This window comes from Acomys minous, assembly GCF_964271855.1.
Source record: "Acomys minous genome assembly, chromosome: 12".
NCBI lineage: Eukaryota > Metazoa > Chordata > Mammalia > Rodentia > Muridae > Acomys > Acomys minous.
Window position 1 is genome coordinate 109,950,131 of NC_140493.1, and position 21,672 is coordinate 109,971,802.

General features: G+C 48.7%; 1 protein-coding gene across 4 annotated transcripts in view; it reads right to left on the minus strand.

The window, feature by feature from the left end:
- The window catches only part of CYTH1 (cytohesin 1), an 80,015-nt gene that overhangs the window by 42,865 nt on the left and 15,478 nt on the right, over positions 1-21,672 (minus strand). The window contains exon 1 of one of the 4 annotated variants that reach the window (XM_084749077.1): positions 4,338-4,491. The exons of the other annotated variants lie outside the window; for them this stretch is intronic. Within the exon in view, the coding sequence (XP_084605203.1) occupies positions 4,338-4,368 (31 nt within the window). The 5' untranslated portion in view covers positions 4,369-4,491. Of the gene's footprint in view, positions 1-4,337; positions 4,492-21,672 lie in introns of those variants that run through there. 4 annotated transcript variants of the gene reach the window in all.

Consider the following 21,672-nt stretch of genomic DNA (forward strand, 5'->3'; position numbering starts at 1 on the left):
AAACAGTCTTGAGCGCTGGTCCACTCACTATGAAGGAACTCTTGCTTGGCAACACTGCTGTGGTGGCACTGCTGGCCTTTCATATGGACTCACTGCTCAGGGTCCTTCCTGACTCAGAGGAAGACAGGGAAAGAGGCCCAAGTTCCAAGAAGAAGGATCAGGGCAGCCACTGACTCTAGGAAGAAACTCAGCTCTGAGGTCACAAATTGAACTTTCCTGAGTCCTCTTTAAAATGTGAAGAAACACAGGGCTGAGGGAAAACATGACTTCCTTATTTTCTCAAGAAAGGAAGGGACGTGCTGGGTGGGTCCTTCCACACTAGCCTATCTGCAGGGCAATAGGACTCAATTTCCTGCCCCCACAGTGCCTGCCATATATAGGCAGGAGAAACAAAAAGGTAGCTGATAATGTTCACAGACAGGAGAGAGTCACATCAGCGGGGTAGGTCAACTTATTCCTGGCTATTAGGGGCTCAGTGACCAGAGGTCTGCTCTCCTGGGAGCCAAGGCAATGGCTGTTATTTTAGGGCTGACCAGAGACTGGCTGAAATACTGCAAAGGCACTTCTGGCTCTGGAAGTCTGACTACACAGCTGCTAGTGACACCTGGCTCTGCAACGGTGCCACACAAACTCCTGGAGGCTGAAGACCCCGGCACAGTGGGCAACAGAAGTAGCGTTCACTAGAGTCCTTTCTAAGAGGAAACCACAGCTGAGCAGGAGGCAGACGGGAGAGCAGATGCTAGAACACTGTGTTCAGTGAAGTTGCTTTTGGAAAGTTGTCAAGGTCCAAAGGGAAAATGAGAGGTGGAAAGTCCCAGATATTTCCAGAAGGTCTACCTCTCCATCTTTGATGTAGCCAACAGCAAACTATATGCAACCTTGTACCCCCACTTTAGCACATTTTGTGGGCCACGGATGACTAGGTGGACTCTGGATCATGCTGCCTCCAAGCTCCTCTGCAGTTCCCAGCGTTGGCCTTGCTGGCCACTCTGCAAGCCAACAGGGCTCCTGAAACCCAAGGCCCAAGCCTGCTTTTCTTCTCACCAATACTGGACTCTTAGAATCTAACTCCACTTTCTGCCTCCCAAGCTTCCTTTCTAACTGGTCTGTTGGTCCTGGGCGTCTGCAGCTGGCCTAGCTCTCAATCTTCACAGGAGGAAGCATGGCAGGTGGCAGAAGGCTTCAGGCAGTGGGGCGGCTGATTGTCTTTAGGGGCGGAGTCTAAGGCCTTGCTTCTGTCCTGCTTCTTCACTAAGAGGAAAGGTGCAATGCTGCTGTGCTCATCAAAGGCTGCTGCGCTCAACAGGGAGGCCTGTAAATTCAAACCAGAGCAAAGCCCTTCAACATTGTCACAGCAGATGGTGACATGCGCTTCTTGGTTTGATACGTGCTTTGTTCAATGTCAAGCATGTTCCTGCTTAAAAATCAGATGGAATTACACGGTGCTCTGAGAAGCATCTGAGGTGTCTGTCCAGCACCTTAGGGCTTCCTTCTAACACCTACCAGGCAGCTTTTCCAAAACCAGGACACAAGTCACCAGGGACACAGCCAGTGAAGTGAGCAAGCAGGGCAGACACCAGGTTAATGTCCGGGTGAAGCGTTAGCCTCGCGTCCTGCTGGAGTGACGCTGTACAAATACTACTTGGTGCTTCCCTATAACAACACTGCTTTACGCCCCTGTAGTACTTACAGCTTCACATGTTTTGTGTTTGTTGTTTCTTTTTTAACTTGACAATCAAGCTCAGGTTTGGACAGCCCCTGAGAGTTCTTGAATGAGGCACAGATCCAACATCTCCAGCCTGGTTCACACTCCTGGTCCCTGCCTGGTTTAGTACTTTTTTCTCCTACTGAAACCTACAGACTCATTCAGCTCACATTTGCTGGGCATCTGCCGCAGGCGCAGCCTGTGCTTGGAGCTGGGACTTAAATAGCTCCAGACCCAGCCTTGCCAGTGGGAAGAGGCAGGCAAGCCGGTGGCAGCAGCAAACTGGCACAGCATCTGTGCATGCCAAGGACATGCTGAGATGCTACAGAGGGGCCGGCTAGATCTGGGACTTAACAACAGTCCCCAAATGGAGACACTGCAGGAATGGTGGATCCTAAGTGAGGTAAGATGCCTTAAGGATGGAGGGTACACCACAGGTCAGGGCCTGGGGCACAGTGGAAACAGAGAGCCCCAGGAAGAGCCCCTAGTGAGTGCTGTGGAGAGATGTGGGGTCACACTAAGGAGTCTGGATTCCATCCTCAAGAGAAGGCTCAGTAGCAAACCTAGGGGACCACACATAAACAAGTAAGTTCAGATGGCTAATCTACTAGAGACAAACCTGCAGCAGTTAAGAAAACAGTGCCCAGTTGATTATATTGGTAACTCCCATGCAGGCTTTAAGCACAATGCTGGAGAGTGACTGATTACGTAGGTGCAGGAGGGAAAGGGCTGGAGGGATGGCCCAGCAGGTTAGAGCACTTGCTGCTTTTCCAGAGGACCCAGGGTTGACCCTCAGCACTTACCTGGTGACTCACAACCATTTATAACTCCAGCTCTAGGGGATCCTATACCCTCTTCCACCACCCCAGGGCACCAGGCACACACGTGATGCACGCACATACGTGCAAGCAAAACATTCACACACATATATAGATAACCGTTTAAAAGAAGGAGATGAAAGCAGTAAGGCTGATGTGTGAAGGACCTGCCTTCTCAAAGTCTGTCTGTCCAAAGCCCTCATCACTGAGCAGGCCCACACTTGGGTCAGTGAATCTGGGGAGGTAGCTTTGTGAGAAGAACCCACTCCCTTCCTTGGGGACCTTTGGGACTTACCACAGGAAACTCCACTTGTTCCCTTTTCTTTTACGCCTGCCTAAATGCCATCCTGCTTCTGTGGCTACACCTTGAGAATCTACTTTAGGAATGGTTGAAAGGACAATGGTCCTTCCTTTTTGTCCCAAGTAGGAAACACTAGGAGGGGGTGGGAAATGGAAGCACTGGCTTTTCGGTGTTGTTAATTCAAAGCAGAGCTGATTTGACCCCCCCTGCCCAAGCCTACGACCTGAGCCCTGGATTTAGGAATGCACCCACACTGAGGGAATCTGATGATACGCATTAAAGCCATGACTCCTCTGGCTCAGAGTGAGCCTAGCTGAGTGTGCAGCTGGGTGAAGGGCTGGCAGCCAGTAAGCATGGAGGTGTGGCACAGCAGCCAGTGGTCATTGCTGGCCTAGCCAGGCAGCCTCACTCCGACTATTCTAGTAATTTATTCTGTGTCCTTATCTGCTCTCAAAACTGTTCCCCGTGGGGCTCAATACCTGGGCTAACGTGGACTCGAAAGCAAAAGCTCCCAGGAGGCAGCTCACCTCTGCCTAGCCACAGCCCCCGTTGCTGCCCCCTCTTTGAAAGCAAAGGTACTGCAATAAAGACGACATGTCCTTCTCACACAGGAATTTACCACAATAGAACTTTCCTAGCAGTGCTGTGGAAGCTGCCCAGGCTGAGCTCTCGTTAGAGGTGAGACTTCATGTGTGTGCTCGGTAAGCCAGGAGAGGGAAGTGAAAGGCAGCCAGCGGCCCTGGACTCACACTTGAGGCACAGCCTCATCTCCAAGTCAGGTTTACTTTAGTACTCAAACTAGCTGCAACTGGACACACTTGCCCTTTTTGGCCTCAGGGCTGAAGCGCTGCAGTGAAGGCAAGCCAGGCACAGCAGGGAGGCTGCCCAGACTCTGGGCTCCTGATTCACAGCTCCACTGTTACGTGTGGGCTGGGGAGATGAGGGAAGGGCAGCAGACACCCCGGGACTTCAGTCCTCACTCCGTGAAGAAAGAGGAGGCCTCCCCTTTAGCTACACTTCATTTAGGAAAAGCAAGAACTGTTGATGCCGGATTTTGACGGCATAACCCAGCCAGCGTCGCCATGATACAGCTTCCAGAGCTGTGGCCCAACTGCTCCACAGCTTCAGCAAATGGCCAACAAGCAGAAGGCTGCAGCCACCAAGAACATCAACTGTTGTCCACAGAACAGAGCTCAAGGTAAAGCCGAGGCCGGGGAAGCCTGGGTGGTTCCTGTTGCCTCATCTAGAATCTCATGTTCTCTCTCTCTCTCTCTCTCTCTCTCTCTCTCTCTCTCTCTCTCTCTCTCTCTCTCACTCACACACACACACACACACACACACACACACACACACACACACACACAGACCCTAGAGTCTTACTCAGCACACTGTAGCTCTTTGGAAAGAAACAGGACAAAAACCATCCTCTAACCACACCCGAGCCCAAAGAGACCTTCAGCGCTCCACCCACCACCCTCAGCCCTCCTGGGTCTAGTCTGGGACTGGGACTCACCATCTTCCCCTTCTCCTTCCTTAAGAACCATCGTTTGGCCTCTCAGAACAGGACAGGCTTGCTGGGCTCAGCCACAAAGAATTGCTGCTACCTCACTCGGCAAAGTGTCCTGAGCAAAGTTTCTGGGCTGTGGTTGGGTGGAGCTGGGAACACCTACCAGGGAGCTGTCCAGCCACTAGGACAGCGCAGAGCTGCTTCTGGACTACCAGGGGACTGGCTAGTGGCCCGCGGACCAATCAGCCTGCAGCGTCTGCAGGCGTCACTGCAGTCTCTGCCACCACCCAGTTCCTGAAGTCAAGCTCAAGCACCTTCCAGCGTGCTGAACAGCACTGAGTCATCGTCACCCAGCTCAGCAGTGGGCCCACCCTGTCCTCACTCACCCAAGCAAGGATGCAGCAGCTGCTGCTTTCCGCCTCACCTCCTCCGTCTTCCCAGGGACAGAACCACCTAAAACCAGGGCATCTCCCAGTGAGAAAACAGCACATCAACATCCACAAGACAACCACAAAGACGGCAATCACCACAGCCTGCTATCAAGTCCTAGCTAAAAGCAGGAGGCCCAGACATGAGAAAACCGATGGCCCTACTCCCAGTCAATATGAGGTCAATTTTAACCCCTTTATGACTTCTGTAGTTTCTGCACGTTTATGAGGTTCAGTCCTGTAATTCCCTATGCACATTGTTTAGCTCTTAAATTAGGGTGAGTAACACATTTCCTTGTGCTTAAAAGCGTATCGTTGTTGTATAGGGAAACTTCTGACTCTTCCCACCATAAAATGTGGGGCTGGCCAGATGGCTCAGTGGGTAAAGAGGTTGACACACAGCCTGGTCACTCCCCACAATGCATGCAAAGGTGGAAGGAGACAACAAATTCCACAGGTTGTCTTCTGACCTCCACACTCCCATGACAGCATACACAAACCCCCACACCAGCGACAGACAGACAGACAGACAGACAGACAGACAGATAGATAATGTAAATAATAGTAGTAATATCAGGAAGGCAGGTGTGGTGGCACATGCCTTTAATCCCAGAACTCAGGAAGCAGAGGCAGGCAGATCTCTGAGTTCAAGGCCAGTCTGGTGTTACAGAACAAGTTCCAGAACAGCCAGGCCTACACAGAAAAATTCTGTTTCGAAAAACCAAACTAAGTAAGTAAATAAACACGCAATAGTAAATCAGGCCAGCCACATGGCCCCATAGGTAAAGTGCTTGGCACACAGGATTGGTCTGGTTTTTAAGGAGCCTCCATAGTATTTGTTGCAATGCCTGCACTAGTTACCTCCACAGTATTTGTTGCAGTGCCTGCACTAGTTACCTCCGCAGTATTTGTTGTAGTGCCTGCACTAGTTACCTCCACAGTATTTGTTGCAATGCCTGCACTAGTTACCTCCACAGTATTTGTTGCAATGCCTGCACTAGTTACCTCTGCAGTATTTGTTGCAATACCTGCACTAGTTACCTCCACAGTATTTGTTGCAATGCCTGCACTAGTTACCTCCACAGTATTTGTTGCAGTGCCTGCACTAGTTACCTCAGCAGTATTTGTTGCAATGCCTGCACTAGTTACCTCCACAGTATTTGTTGCAATGCCTGCACTAGTTACCTCCACAGTATTTGTTGCAGTGCCTGCACTAGTTACCTCCACAGTATTTGTTGCAATGCCTGTACTAGTTACCTCCGCAGTATTTGTTGCAGTGCCTGCACTAGTTACCTCCACAGTATTTGTTGCAATGCCTGCACTAGTTACCTCCACAGTATTTGTTGCAATGCCTGCACTAGTTACCTCCGCAGTATTTGTTGCAGTGCCTGCACTAGTTACCTCCACAGTATTTGTTGCAGTGCCTGCACTAGTTACCTCCACAGTATTTGTTGCAATGCCTGTACTAGTTACCTCTGCAGCTGCTCTTGCTCACATCATCCTTGATGATCATCATCCTGAGCATTTTATGTATCTTGGTCATTTTTGTTGCTGGGCTCCAAGGTTTTTTTGCTTGTTTGCTCGCTTGTTTGTTTGAGACGGAGCCTTGCCTTACAGCCCAGACTGGCCCTGAACTCTCAATCTCCCTACCTACGTCACCATGCCAGTGCATCTGTGGCTATCTGTATTGCTGTTTTCAAGAAAGGTCTATTTTGATCTCCTCTCTTTGTTTTTCTGTTGTCTTTACATTCTTTGTTTTGGGCTGTCTCACGCAGTCTGACTTTGCTGGCCTCAAACTCAAAGTAGCTGAAGATGACCTCAACGTCTGACCTTCCTCTCCACCTCCCAAGTGCTACGATGCAAGCACGCGCTCCATGCCCAGGCACTGGCTTGTTTGTAATTGGGTTTCTCCTTCTGTGTGGTTCCTTGTGGGTATTATATTCTACACATATTTTTCTCAAAAGCTTTTTAGTTTGATAAAACCCCACTGGTCTATTTTGCCTTTGTTTGGGCTTCTTAGACATAGTGTCATTATCTATAACATCTTAATAGTGCTGCCCTACTTTTTCAATTGGTTCTGTACTCTCTAATCTAAGCCAGGTTTTTGATCATCTGGTGTTGTTTGCAGTTGAGAGGCGGGGCCAGGTCTCATTCTTCTATATGTGGGTACCCAGTTTTGGGGGCACTAATGTGGGTGCCTATGCTCAAAGTCAGTTGGCTGCAAATATGTGACTTCTGGGTTCCCACTTCCGTTTCACTGCCCATGTGACAACGTTGTGCTGTTTGGGTCACTGCTGTTCTGAGGCGTGTGTTGAAATCAGGTGTTAGGGTGCCTCCCTCCAGCTGTGTTCATTTTGCTCAGGGTTGCAATGGTCATTAGCGACTTTTTGTGAATTTTACTCCTGTTTTCCTGTCTGTGAAGAGGGCACCTTTGTTTAATCCACATTTACTCCAAAGTATGTTTCATGACAAGGAACACCAGTGGAGAATTAGGTTACATTACCTACTGAGGAAGACAAGCTCCAGCTGGTCTCTTGCCTGAGTTTATTGACTGGTCCTCTGCCACCATGCAGACTGAGCCAGGTTGCTGCCCCTTGCTAAAGGATTCTGGAGGACATCAGCCCCCTGCTATTCTGACGGCGACCACAGTGAAGCTGCACATTGCATTGGGTAGTGCCCCTTCCTAGTTCCTGATGCATCACAGGGAGATGTTTTTTCTGTATGTTTTTGATGATGTTCATGAAACACACACACGGATGAAAGTAGAAAACAGAGCAGCAGTCTGATCCTCCCCCAGTGACAACCACTGATGGTGCTGTAAGGTTTGGCCTGGCTTTTTGTGCATGTAATATACATTACATTATACTGTCTGTCTCATGCCACACACATATATGTACACAGGCCACAAAGTTAGTAACTATTTTGCATGCTATTTATAAATACCTCATTTTTACTTTTTGTGTGTACATGCATGTGTGCTCACAGGTGTGTGCATTGACTGTGTCAGGTATTTCCTCAGTTGCTTTTCACCTTTTTTTTTTCTTTTTTTGAGATAGGGTTTATCTACATAGCCCCAACTGTCTTGGAACTCACTATATAGACCAGGCTGGCCCCAGACTCACAGAGACAGGCCTCCCTCTGCCTCCTGCATGTTGGAACTAAAGGTGTGAGCCACCATGCCCAGCTCTTCGCCTTATTTTTGGGACTGGGTCTCTCACTGAACCCTCCCTGGAGCTCACTGATTCAGCCAGAGTAGCTGTCCAGAAAGCCCCTGGAATCCTCTGTCTGCACCTCCACGAGCAACGCAATTATACCCTGGGCTCTTGCAGGGGAGCTGAGATGGGGTGCAAAGACTCATGTTTCTATGACACTTTACCAACTGCGCCATCTCTGTAGCCCTGTTTTCTGCAGGACGATAAAGGGTGTCATGTGTGCTCACTACTCACAGCTTGTGACGTTGAAGCAGGGGCCAATCTCAGTGCCCAGTGCACATGCTCTGGGTGCAGCTCTAGTTCTCCTCAGAAGACTTGCTTTCAAGCACAGTTCCTTGACCCGGAACAACCTCCCCCTGTGTTCCTAGGGTGGCCTGTGCGGCTCCTTAGCCAGCCATCGGCGATGACGACAAGCTAAAAGGGAACAGCCACACAGCACTGTCGTGGCATCACTAGATGGGTCCTAGTTTCGCTCCTGTTCATGTGACAAATGCCCTGATTAAAGCAGCTCTGAGGAGAAAGGTTTATTTGGCTTACAATTCCAGGGTACAGTCCCTCGATTCCGGGGAGCCGAGGCAGGAACTCAAGCAGCTAATCAATCACATCCACAGCCAAGAGCGGAGAGAAATGAAGATAGCCAAGCTGGCTGCTTACTTATTTTTTCTCAGTTAGCTTTAGGGCCCAGCCCATGAAACTGCACCCACAGTGGACCATGCACTCTTACATCAATTAGCAACCAACCAAGACATCCCCACAGGCCGGTGTAGGCAAGCCCTCAATCCTCATTCGCTTCCTTCACAGCTGAGTGCAGGTTGTGTCAGGTTGGCCGTTAAAACTGAGCAGCACTCAGGAGGCAGAGGCAAGGGAGTCTCTCCAGGACAGCCAGGTCTACACAGAGAAACCCTGTTTTGGAAAACAAACAAACAAACAACCTAAAAAGTACCAGTGGCTTTCACTCAGTCTTCTCTCTGCATGACTGGCGTGGCCTGCCTTGTCTAACCCCAAATCCCTCTGTGGGGTGAGTGTCCTCTCCAACCTCTGTATCACTCCATTCTGCCCATCTAAAACCTGTCTGATGGCTCCTAACCCCTGCTTCTACCTCTGGCATTAGATCTGTTTCCCAGATCTGCTTCCCTGCTTGGAAGGGACAGGGACAGCTCATGCCTGGCTTCCCAGACAGGCCCACGCTGCACTGCCAGGTGAGGACACTCCCCGTGCTGACCTCTCTGGCCCGGCCTCACTGCCATCTAGGCTGTCCGTCCTGAGTTCTGAGAGCTTCTGTCCACAGCTGGGCTGTTTTCTGCTGAGCGTCATCCCTCCTGCTATCTGTAGGACTGAATAGCATGTCTACAACATGTAACGCAATCTGCCCACAGCTGGGCTGTTTTCTGCTGAGCGTCATCCCTCCTGCTATCTGTAGGACTGAATAGCATATCTACAACATGTAACGCAATCTGCCACTTGGTTTTAACTCCAGTTCTCTCTTCAGCTTTACACATTTTTAAAAACCACTCTAATCTATCATCTTTCCTTACTACTGTTTCGCCCAGTAAGTGTCCCTGAGCACAGTGGGTGTGGGCTGCAGAGACACCAAGGACTAACTACCGGACACAGCATTTCCACTGCGGGATGAGGAAGACAGGGAAACATACAAAAGCAGAGCGGGCGCTTCTGGGCTGAGCTCTGGGGCTCTGGAGAGTGTCAAGTTCAGTGGGGAGCAGGAAGGACTGCAAGGAGGTGAGGGCAGAGGGCAGGGGCTTAGAAGGGCTGTAGGGGGCTTGGGCTGTCTTAGGGATGGCACTTTCTGTTCTCGGTGAGATGAATGGCCACTCCATGTTCTGCGCAGAGCAGAGACATCTGACTTCCATTGTGACAGACCACACTGGGTGGTGGTAAGAACGCAGACTGTGGCAGCCAGGGTAACAGTGTGACCTCAGAAGCTGCTAGGAGAGATGGACCGCTAAGCAGTAAGGGGTCAAATCCCTGTTCTGTTTATGTTTCAGGTAGTGCCAGGGCCTCCTGCTGGACTCCATGGCCTGAGCAGGTAATAATACAAAACACCTTCTTCTGAGTGGCAGGCCACAGCCCGGTCACACGGCTTCTGCCTCCCAGTCCTCCCTCAGCCCCCATGGGCCCTTACAGTGCTGCTTCTCAGGTTCTCACAGCCTTGTCTCTTGGGTCCCTGTGACTCCACATCCTCTGCAAATGAGGACTTCACACCCCTGTTCCTTGGCCCTGCTCCCTCCGCCCCTGGTCTGGGGTCTTCACAACTTTCAGCTGTGCTACTCAGTGATCCATTCTTAGCGTAGCTCCTGCAACAGCGTGAGGCCTCTGACAGCGCAGGGGATGGGCCTAAGTCCTGGCTTCTGTGAGCCCTGACCATGTTCCGATGCCTCTGCTGGATCTCTGCTTTCCTAAAGCTGGTGCACATCGACTCTGCTAACTAAAAAAGGAAATAAAGAAACCCATTTGAGGCCCTCAAAACAGTCATTACCTCCCGAAGCACTGTGTCTGACTCAGAGGAAAGTGAGCTCATAACTCCTCATCCTTCCTAGGCAGGGCATGTGGTGTACTCCTGTAGTCCCAGCACCCGGGAGCCTGAGGCAGGGGGATCATGAGCTAGAGGTCCAGCTGAGCTACACAGCAAGGCCCTCTATCTCACATCTAAACAACAACAGCATCCATGGTCCTTGCGGCACAGGCCTGTAATAGCAACTGCATGAAAGGCTGAGGCAAGAGAAGTACAGATTCAAGCCTAATCCCATGCTGCAAAGTCCACTCAAGGCCAGGCTAAGCAGCTTCTCAGGACTCTACATCAATCGGAAGGTAAATCACTGAGGGAACATTCCTCTAGCTGATGCCGTGTTTTATCTGTAGCAATGCTCAAACAAACCCAATAGTTTATCTTCCAAATTGGGACTGAGACTTTCAAGGCAATATTAAGAGTTGCAGCATTCTAGCTGGGTGTGGTGGTGCATGCTTTTAATCCCAGCATTGGGGAGGCAGAGTCAAGTGGATCTCTGTGAGTTCAAGGCCAGCCCAATCTGCATAGTTACAGCATCTAGTTAACATGAGCAGGGACGACCCATGACACTGGTGTAGAAAAAAGCATGTCACATACCAGGCACATCTACAGCCTGTGCAAGTGGAGCCCCCCCAGAAAGGTCACTGTGCATGTATCTGACTGGGAACTATTAGAAAGTTCCAATGTACATTTTGACGTAACAAATGCAGGCCAATTATCACGGCTCACAACAGTGTTTCAGATTATGTGGAGACACAAGAGCTGGGGCAGGCCCCGTAATGAGTATGAAACCAGCGAAGTGGAAGAGACATCTGAAAGCTACTCAAATCATGTGTCAGGGCGTTCCTATGCAAATTTGTTTTTAAAATAAATGTTACTGTACATATTTAAGGTGTACAACATGATGTTCTGGGAGACATGTTGCTAACAGAACGGTTGCTGACGTAGGTTAACACTCCTGTCATCTCGTGTGCTTACTCTTGCGCTCCCACGGCAGGAACAGCAAGACTTCGCCCATCTTCCATGCGCCCCAACACAGCAACTGCCCAGGTGTCACCCTCACAGTGAGCGGGAGCTCTCCTGACTGACACCTCACACGCTGACGCAGGGGTCTAGACTCAAATGTTCATGTTTCTAAGTAATTAAGTCCCTTAAACATATTTAATCCTTTACTCCCACCCACCTGAAATGGATAAGTTGAGAATATTAAAAAATAGGCCAACTTGCCCTGACACTAGATGTCATGAATACTTCTGTTATACTCTGGGCTTCCACTACTATGCTTAATTCTCCAACTCTTGAACACTCCTTGCCTGGCTCAGAGGTTGTAGCTTAGCCTTTTCACACGTCTACTCACTGAGTATAATCACACATACATTTTTTATGAAACCACTACTTAGCATTTAAAAATAAACAAATGTGGCACCAGCCAAGGACAATACAGGCGGTAAACCTTAAACCCCTACCCAGATCTAGCCAATGGTCAGAACATTCTCCACAGTAGAGTGGAGAGTGGGATATTACTTTCTCACATACTCTGGTGCCTCACCTTTGACCATGTCCCCTGGAGGGGGAGACCTGGTGGCACTCAGAGGAAGGACAGCAGGTTACCAAGAAGAGACTTGATACCCTATGAACATATACAGGGGGAGGTAATCCCCCTCAGGAACAGTCATAGGGGAGGGGAATAAGGGGAAAATGGAAGGGAGGGAAGAATGGGAGGATACAAGGGATGGGATAACCATTGAGATGTAACAAGAATAAATTAATAAAGGAGAAAAAATAAAAAATAAAAATAAAGAAAAAAATAAACAAATGGGCTGGAGAGATGGCTCAGTCATTAAAGGCTCACAACCAAAAATAAAAATTAATAAACACTGCCTCCACAACGTGCTATGGGTAAATTACCCCAGTGGTATGAAGGGTCACTTTCTCCTGTCCTATGTCTGTCACTGATTGTCAAACTTTGCCACCGTGTAAAACAGTTCCAGGAGGGTCACGCACACCAAGCACTGTGTCCCCAGGTGTCTTCCAGGATAAAGGGGGCACACACGGCTGAGACACCAAAGCCTCCTCCCAGCCCCTCATAGGTACCTGGCCACCCATGGGCTTCCCCTGGCTGGTCCGAACAAACCTTTATGAGGCAGAATGGTAGCACTTTTACTATCAAAATAGAGTCAAAGGTAACAAGGTGTCGAAGCACAAACCTAACGCAGCCTAGCTATGTCACATTTGCCTGTCCCTCCCTCTTCTTCAGGGTCTCTCACTTATCTAGGCTGGCTTTGAACTCACAACCCAGGAAGCTCAACTTCCTAAGAGCTAGGATTACAAGGATGTACCACCATGAGCATCACTTGTTTTATTTTATTTTTCTAAAAAGGGCAAATGGCATTTGCAAGAAAAAATAAGACACAGAAAAGTGTGATGTTGTAAATCAACTCATCTTATTTATTCCTTTGTGAAAAAAAATCCATTATTGGTGCCATAAAGTGTCCCAGAAGGAGCACTGTATGGTTCAGGCTCCCTTTCTGTAGTGAGGACAGACAGCCCTGTCAGGGTGCCCTCAGAGAAGACCACACTCTTCCTAGGGTGCAGTGGTGCCCAGACGTCAGGAAGACTCGCAGCTAAGGGGACTCTCTGGAGGCAATGACGTAAGGCCCCAATTAACCACGGTCCAGAGATGCAGATGTCACTGATGCGAAGGAGACACTTTCCTCCATGGCAGAGAACACACAGTACGAGAAACAGAGAAGGCTGATAGAGCTAAGGCTCTACACCACACTTCAACATGGCTGCTTCCAATATCTTTTAAGTAAACTAAACAAAAATTAATTAATTAAAAGTTTAAAAAAGAAAACCCCCACTGTACTGGAGACGTGATCTTTACTGCCCTCTGCTGGCGAAATGGATACACTGCTGCTAGGATGGCTGCTAAGTTACTTTTGAATGTGTTCCAGTTCAGCACAATGTAGGAGAGACACTTTGTGACTATGTGGCACTCTGCAGCTTCACTCTTCCTAGGGGTTTCTCTTCCCCTTGATGCTTTGAGACAGGATCTCACTATGTAGCCCTGGCTGGCCTCAGATTCACTATAAAGACCAGGCCAGCCTTGAAGTCACTGCCGCCTCTGCCTTGCAGTGATAGGCTTATACCACCATGCCAGCCTCCCCTGGGTCTTCAGGGTCCTCCATTCTCCCACTGTCAGCAGGGGTCCCCTTGCCCAGGGTAACTACAGTCAAGTGTGCACTGAGCGCTCTGCACCAACTCAGCAAACTGCTGAGCCTTCAGGAGTCAGCCTATCCTCAACTGCTTAAGTGTGGGCGTTACTGAGTGACACAAGGACGGCTGCATTAAAACACAAGACCACAAAGCAGCTAAGGACTGTGTGCTGAGGCTCCAGGAGCTCCACGCTCAGAGGAAGAATACAAAGTAAACTTCCACCATAGGAATGTGGAGCAGTTGGAAAAGGAAAACAAAAGGTACTTTGTGAGAGAACCCAGAACTTGGCATCGTCTGGCGCTCACTTTAGAGGCGATCTAGAGACAATAAATGCTGCACAGAAGCCACCACCTCAGATTATCTATGTAACCTTTAGGGTGAGGAGGCCCTGCCTGACAGCAAGGACAGCTTCAGAGAGAGCTGCAGAGCGCAGAGGGCCCCTCAAGACCCAGCGTGCCTGGCTCACAACCCTTTGCTCCACCTCTCCTCCTTACTCTGCTCTGGGAAAACAACCGTGCGCCCAGTCACAACAAACTTCTTTCTCTTCTCAGGCAAGGGACCCGCTCCAGACAGTGGGTTACAAGAAGCAGGGATGGAGGAAAGGCAAACTCAGAGACAGGACAGGGAGTCCTATAGGACGCTGGTCATCACACTGCCAGATGGCCTGGCAAGATCTGATACACTAGCTAAAAACCGGAGGCTGCCTTCTGAGAATGCAACGGGTAGGTTTTAAATGCAGTTTGCAAGGAAATGCAGAGACACTTCTGCAGGGCTTCCCGATCACTCTGAGCTACGTGACTGAGGCGGAACAGGCACTCTCCAGTCACCTCGCCATCACCATCACCTCTCTAACTCTAAATTGTGGTATGCTACTACATGTTGGCAAACAAAAACACAGCATAGAAAGCCTCCTGAGTGTTATACACACACACACACACACACACACACACACAAGCATGCACGCACGCGCACACACACATATGTACAAAACCCGTCAAAGCAGTAGAATTTTTACTAAATACAAAACAACTGCAGATTCATAGAGGCATTTTCTAACATGGAAACTTGAACACAAGCCTCCCACACACCCTTTGCTGAGGGGACTTCTAGAGAGTTCTAAGAATATCACTGACACCTAAAACAGGAAAGACAGGGGTCTTCAGCTACTGAAGGTGATCCCACAGAGAGGGTGGCATGGTGGTTCCCAAAAAATTCAAGAGGGAAGTCAAAAGACAAACATTCCCAGCAGAGCCAGTTTTGATTTCTTTTCTTTCTAGTTTTTCGAGACAGAGTTTCTCTATGTAGCCCTGACTATCTTGGAACTCACTCTGTAGACCAGGCTGGCCTTGAACTCACGGAGATCCACCTGCCTCTGCCTCCCCAGGGCTGGGGTTAAAGGCGTGCGCCACCACGCCTGCAGATCCAGCGTTGAGAAGAAAGACTAGTGGTCACCCAGGGAAGAACTGGCTGCCAGGAGGCAGGGAGCAGGCAGCAGACACGGAAGCTGGGCAGAGAGGCTGGAGAGGGGTGAAGTAAAACAAACACACAAACAAATAAATCCTGGTACTTCTAAAGGGGAAAAAAGACAAATTGATGCAGTCAGTAGTCTCAGGAAAGCTGTAGAGGACAGAGACTGTCTTGTCACCTTCTATCATGCTGTGTGTGTGTGTGTGCGCGCGCGCGCGCACTGAAATGAATACTATGGTTCTGCTATGCAAAGATTTAATGATATTTTGAAAATTACTTTAACCTAAGAATTGTATCAGTGTTGAACATCCTTACAGTAACATTTAAAACTAGGGCACTAGGGGATACCAGCTGCTCTTACAGAAGACCCAGGTTTAGTTCCCAGGACCAAATTCCCCTAAAAGAAAGCCCGTGCACACTTCTGCCATCCCCAGCTCTGGAAGCCACCAACTGGCTTTCTGTCTGGTCAGGTCTGCTACGTACACATGGCCTTTGTGTAATCCTCGCTCTGTCTCCCTGACGACCTGCTGATGGGCATCTAGGCTAGCTCTGTTTTTTTGGCTCTACTGATTGGCACTGCCATGAATATTCATCAATGTCTCCATGTGGTTCATGCTATTAAATTTTTGCATGTAGCACCTTGATCAGTGTTTTCTGTGTTTCTGGATCCCACCATCTTTCAAAATCTACTCCAGAGCCTCCTCTCTCAGCTGTGTGTCAACTGTGACCACACAAAGGAAACAGAGTGCTAGCCCAGATTTCCGAGCTTCACCTCTAACCATTTTGATTTTAAGACCTACAAGCACTGTTCTCCGCTGACCATGGCCCCTGCACAGCGTCTGTGACTTAGGTGCCACCCAGCAAGCATACCATCGGCTTGGTGTAAGTGCTGACCCTCCCACCAGGGAGTGAGCAGCTGGTTTCAACACAGTGGTTGTTGTAGAAACACTTCTGCTCAGGACATAGGGAGATCTGCTCTGCGGCTGGACTGAAGGTAATGCATACAGGCATCTGCAGTGTGCTTTAAAAGTAGTCTCTAGTTCTAGAATGATCTTCCTAGTACTTTTAGTAGCCGGCAAATACAGGACATAAGAAGGGGGAGGAGGAAGATATAAAATTGATTCATATTTTTTCTGCATGTCTAAACCACACTCAATTAGGAGTTTTAAGACAAATGTTTCAGCCTTCACATAAAAATTGATCACGGTGCAAACTTTAAGCTCAATTGTGAAAGCAGCTCAGAGCAGTATGGCTGGGTGGGTGGGGTCTCTGCTGCTGCCCTTCTGACTGAGGAGCACAGATCCCCTTCTTGCTTCCTCTCTGTTCTTTAGTCTAATCACAGAGCCCTTTCTCTGTAAAACCACAAAACCAGTGTTACAAAACGACGAGCTCCACCCATCCTCCCAACAGAGGACAGGCAGAGGCTGGCGGAGCTGCGCCTGTGACCCGAGCTCCAGCCAGTTCCACTGAGGGCAGCTAGGCCAACAGGTCCTTGACACTGGTCATGGATATTAAACAGAGGTGATAGCCCTGGTTGGTCTAACCATTGCTTTAGAAGACATGGGCTAGTTCAAGGAATAAAAAAGTAAACAAAACGCCTCTAAATCTATTATTTAAATGACTACTCCTAAAGTTCTCTAACACTTTACTTAGGCTGCTGTTTAAATGCTTGTTGTTTAAAAGAAATAGTAGCAACAAGAAGAAAAATCTTCTAGTTCCAAAGATATCCCCACCAGGTTTAGAAGAAAATCAAAGAAGCTACAGTTACCCAAACAACCAGGGACTGTGCTGTGTCCTGTCCAGACAGCACCACACCCAACATGCAGCTCCAGAGCAATTCAGCATGTGTTAGCAAGCCACTTAAACATCAACGAAAGTGTCAAAAAATGTGATTCCTTTGGGCCACATAAAGAAATTTAAGAAATTTGTGTCTGGGGTGACAGCTGGCATCTGCCACTTTGTTTCAGAGTGACTAGAAATGGGCTCACTGGGCACCCTGAACTCTTCACTGTTCTGTGTCCCTGCAGGAACGGCCGTAAGACCACTGCTTTGCCCTGACAGCAAGACTCTGGGAGGCATCAAGAGCTCAGGAGACCTTGTGGCTATCACTTATTTCATACGTAAAATTTTAGAGAGAGAGTGTGTATGTGTACATTCTCGTGTGTGTGTGTGTGTGTGTGTGTGTGTGTGTGTGTGTGTGTGTACAGTGTGATTAAGCATACACCATGGTGCCCATTCCAACACTTGATTTGCGGGGACTGGAGTCAGGTTGTCAGGCCCAGCAGCCAGCACCTTCCCCATCAGTTACTGAACTCTAAGAATCTGAACCTTGGGGAAGAATCAGGGCGACGTTTGCAATGTGTAGCGTATTTCTCAGATGTCTGAGCTAGTGTAATTCCTTTTCCCTTCCTCGCAGTCCTAGGGCTGATAGTTTAATTGCCACTGTCAAAGTCTTTGTTCTAAGTGTCTAGTAAATTCAGAACTTGGGAGGGAAGGGAAGAAACTATTGCTGCCTCTCTTGCTATTAAGGCAGGTCTGTTAGTGTTTTAGTGCTGTAGTGAGGACCGAGGGCCATAGGCACCAGAGACAGGTGTTCTGTCATGAGCCACACCCCAAGGCCTCTTTGTTTGAAAATGGGTCACTCTGATCCCCAGAGCCTTAAAGTGTGTGTGTGAAGCAGAAGACACTGGGCACCACCAAGCACATGAGAACGAAGCCGATAGACTCAAAATGACGGGTCAGACGACCACTAGATCCCTAGTTAACCACGGGCTCACAACCTGACCGTGGGGAACCTAGCATGTGACAACATTAATTAAGCAGTAACAACAATTAGAACAGAAAACAGTACACAATGATAATCTGCCATGCTGCAGCTATTAAAGGACCAATTTCTCCAAAATTTAAATTAGTGTAATTACTTAAATATAATTATTGCCATCTAATTCATCAGGGATACAAATCACTAATTCTCAGAATAACCTATAATTAAAAACTTAGTTCTAAAGCAGAAGATCATTCATCTACCTGGCATTTCCAACACTAAATAATTCCCCTCCACAGCAGAGCTGCTCTCACATGAGTTTTAGAAATAAGACTCCCCTAGGGCAGGGGCAAAGCTGTGTTAGAGCAATTGCTTTGCACGCTTGAGACCCCAGGTTCTATCTCCAGAACCATAAACAATGCACACATAAGCACACGCGTGCACACACACACACACACACACACACACACACACACACTTTTAAAGATTAATGACTGAGCAGTGATAGTGTGGTAAGTAGGTTGCCATGCCCTCCTGATGACAGGAAGGGATCCTCTTAGGTGTAAGTGAAGGGTCAAATGACCACCAGAAGCTATGCTGTGCTGTGCTGTGCTGTGCTGTGCTGTCACAAACGTCATGGACACATAGCTACCACAGTGATGCCATTTGCTTTCATGGGCTGAAGGTGGAACCCGGGTATTCATGTATGTCAGGCAAGTGCTCCGCCACTGGGCCACAGTCCCAGCTCTCTGAGCTTCTCTCAACTGGCTGCTCCTGAACAGGCAATGTTTTCCTCACTAAACATAGAGTAATGATTTCAGTAGACTCACTTTCAAAAGTCTTTAACATATTTGGAGGACACAGGCATCTATAAAAGATGCCTCGTCAGTCACAAAGGAACACAAGAATGCTGAGAAGGTAGGAAAAGTTCAACCACAGGCCTGTGTTCCACAAACCCAGAAAAGCACACATGAGGATTAGTCACGGGGTAGAAAAGAAAGCAGACATCACGTCATCATGGTTTTAACTGTTAAGAAACCTCATCTGAGCTCAACAACTCCATACGCTGCCATGAAGCACTGCCCTCTATGGCAATCAGCAGGTGTCCTTGGCTAAATGTCCGCAGGCGCGGGAGCACAGGAACCCTGAGTGTGTACAGCTGATTGATGTGAGTAGTGGGCACGGGCTGGCCAGGGAAGGAGCCTGCTCTCCTAGTCCAAGCGCACATGCTGCGAGTGTGTCCGATGGTTGTCCAACAAAATGGTCACTGGCGCTTTCTCCCCCACCAGATGTTTGCAGCCTCGCTAGCCCTGGCTCCCCGTCCAGCTGTATGCAGTAGCCCACCTCCTGGCTCAACTGTGCATAATAAATATGATGTGTGCCCAGGGAGCCCTGCTAACCCAACTGCAGCTTTTCTGCGTGTCCGTGCATTTGTCTTTTCTTCATTCCCTTTGTCACCCCAGGTACTCAAGTCCCTGAGGCTGTGGAAGGACTCGGCACCTGTCTTTTCTCTCTGAAGACTGTCCAGTCTGACGCCTGTGAAGCACGGTCCCTGAGCATAACAGCTGTCATTACCATAGCAACTGTGACTTCTTGCAAGAGACCACCAAGACTGGCCTGCCAATCACTGGTGTCCCCTCACTGAGGGAAGGGTAGGAAAAGCCACTGGGACTTCACCTGAGACTCTGGCCACTCCCCCACATATCCCAACATCTGTATATAACTAGATTCTAGCTCACATGGCCTCACAGTCTTGGTAGGTGCTAAAGTAAGCAAAAGGTGGAAGATGAACCGCGGGAGGACACCCTCTGTCCGCCGTGGGGAGCTGTCCGTGCCGGCTAAGGCTTTCTGACTGCTGTAGCCACTTTAGGGTCATGCATGCTCCTGTTAGTAAGCCCTCAGCCATGCTGTCAGTTAGCCTGATAAACTCATGGGTTGTCTAGGTTGAATTTTGGATTTGCTCTGTGGTTTATCATCTATGCTCTATAAGGAGGGGTACACCTCTGCTTAAGTCACCCCAGGAAAGGGTTCCAGTAGCGAGGTGTCAAGGGGGTACCTGTTGAGTAAGTGAACTGAAAACTGACCTGGCAGAGCTAGGGAGATGGCTCAGTCAGTAAGTGGTTACCACTTAAGGATGAGGACCCGAGTTAGGATCCCCAGCACCCACGTAAACAACAACAGCATGATTGTGGAGCAGCATGAGCACTGGGGAGGACACAGGCTCCTGGAGTTCATTGTTTGGGTGAGGCTGGCTGGCCGAGTTCAGTGAGAGACCTTGTCCCAAACAATGAAGCGAAGCTGGAAGTGGTGGCACATACCTTTAATCCAAGCACTCGGGAGTCTGAGGCAGATGCCAGCCTTTGATGCCAACCCAATTTATATAACAAGTTCCACGGCTAGCCAGGAGACCCTATCTCAAAACATCAACAACAGAGGGAAACACATCCAACATCAACCTCTGACCTCCACAGTCTCTCTCTCTCTCTCTCTGTCTCTGTCTCTCTCTGTCTCTCTCTCTCTCTCTCTCTCTGTCTCTGTCTCTGTCTCTCTCTCTCTCTCTCTCTCTCTCTCTCTCTCTGTCTCTCTCTCTCTCTCACAGACACACACACACACACACACACCTTGGGAAAGAAATAGCTATAATTTTGACTGATAGAGGCACAAAGCAAGATTTATAGAACAGCCGGGCATGGTAGCGCAAGCCTTTAATCCCAGCACTTGGGAGGCAGAGGCAGGTGGACCACTGTGAGTTCGAGGCCAGCCTGGTCTACAAAGCGAGTCTAGGACAGCCAAGGTTACACAGAGAAACCCTGTCAAAAAAAATATTTTTAAAAATTACATCAAGATAGTTCTTATGATAAATAAATAAATATTGTATTTTAAAAGAGCATTCTGAGGAATGACTCAGAGATTAAGAGCACTGTTCTTCCAAAGGACACAAGTTCAATACACACACACACACACACACACACACACACACACACACACGGGCGCGCGCGCGCGCGCACATATACACACAGCATACATATACTCAAACATATATGCACACTTATATACACACACACTGACACACACATGTAAGAAGAGCAAGCCACAAACATCCCATATTTTCTAGAAAAGACTTAAGAGAGTGAACAGGTAGGTGTATGCACGAGAAAAAGTAAAAGATGATCATACCCAGTGCTAACAGGGACAGTTACAGAAGGGCTCACACGCTTCTATTTTTGCTTATGTTTGGATATTTTCATAATAATTTTTTCAGAATTTTCCCAAGTGCTACAGTAAAGTAAGAAGACACAATTATTGCCAAGTAAAGCACACCGACCTGCCTGACCCTACAGAAAGACAAACTGCCACTCAGAAGACCCTTGTGGCAAACAATTTGGCCTCGATCTTCTGAAGGTCTCTTGTGCCTGGTACGTGGTGTTAAGCCCTTCCCTCACCTGAGCAGGACAGGTAGAGGGGCCCTGCGGGACATTTCCCCTTGGCTGCACAGACCAGGGCCCTAGCCTAGCACAGCTGGCACCGGCCCAGGGGCTGCCTAGCAACAGCAGTCACATATAGGGAAGATATCTCTTCAAAGAAACAAAACAGAAAACCACACAAAGGCACTCAGGAAGCAAAGTAGGTGGGCAGTTAAAACTTGGTAATTATAATAAAGGGGTAAAGGCAGCCCAGCTTGGGTATTTTCTTCTTCTTCTTCTTTGATCTGCTGAATCTCTTCTTA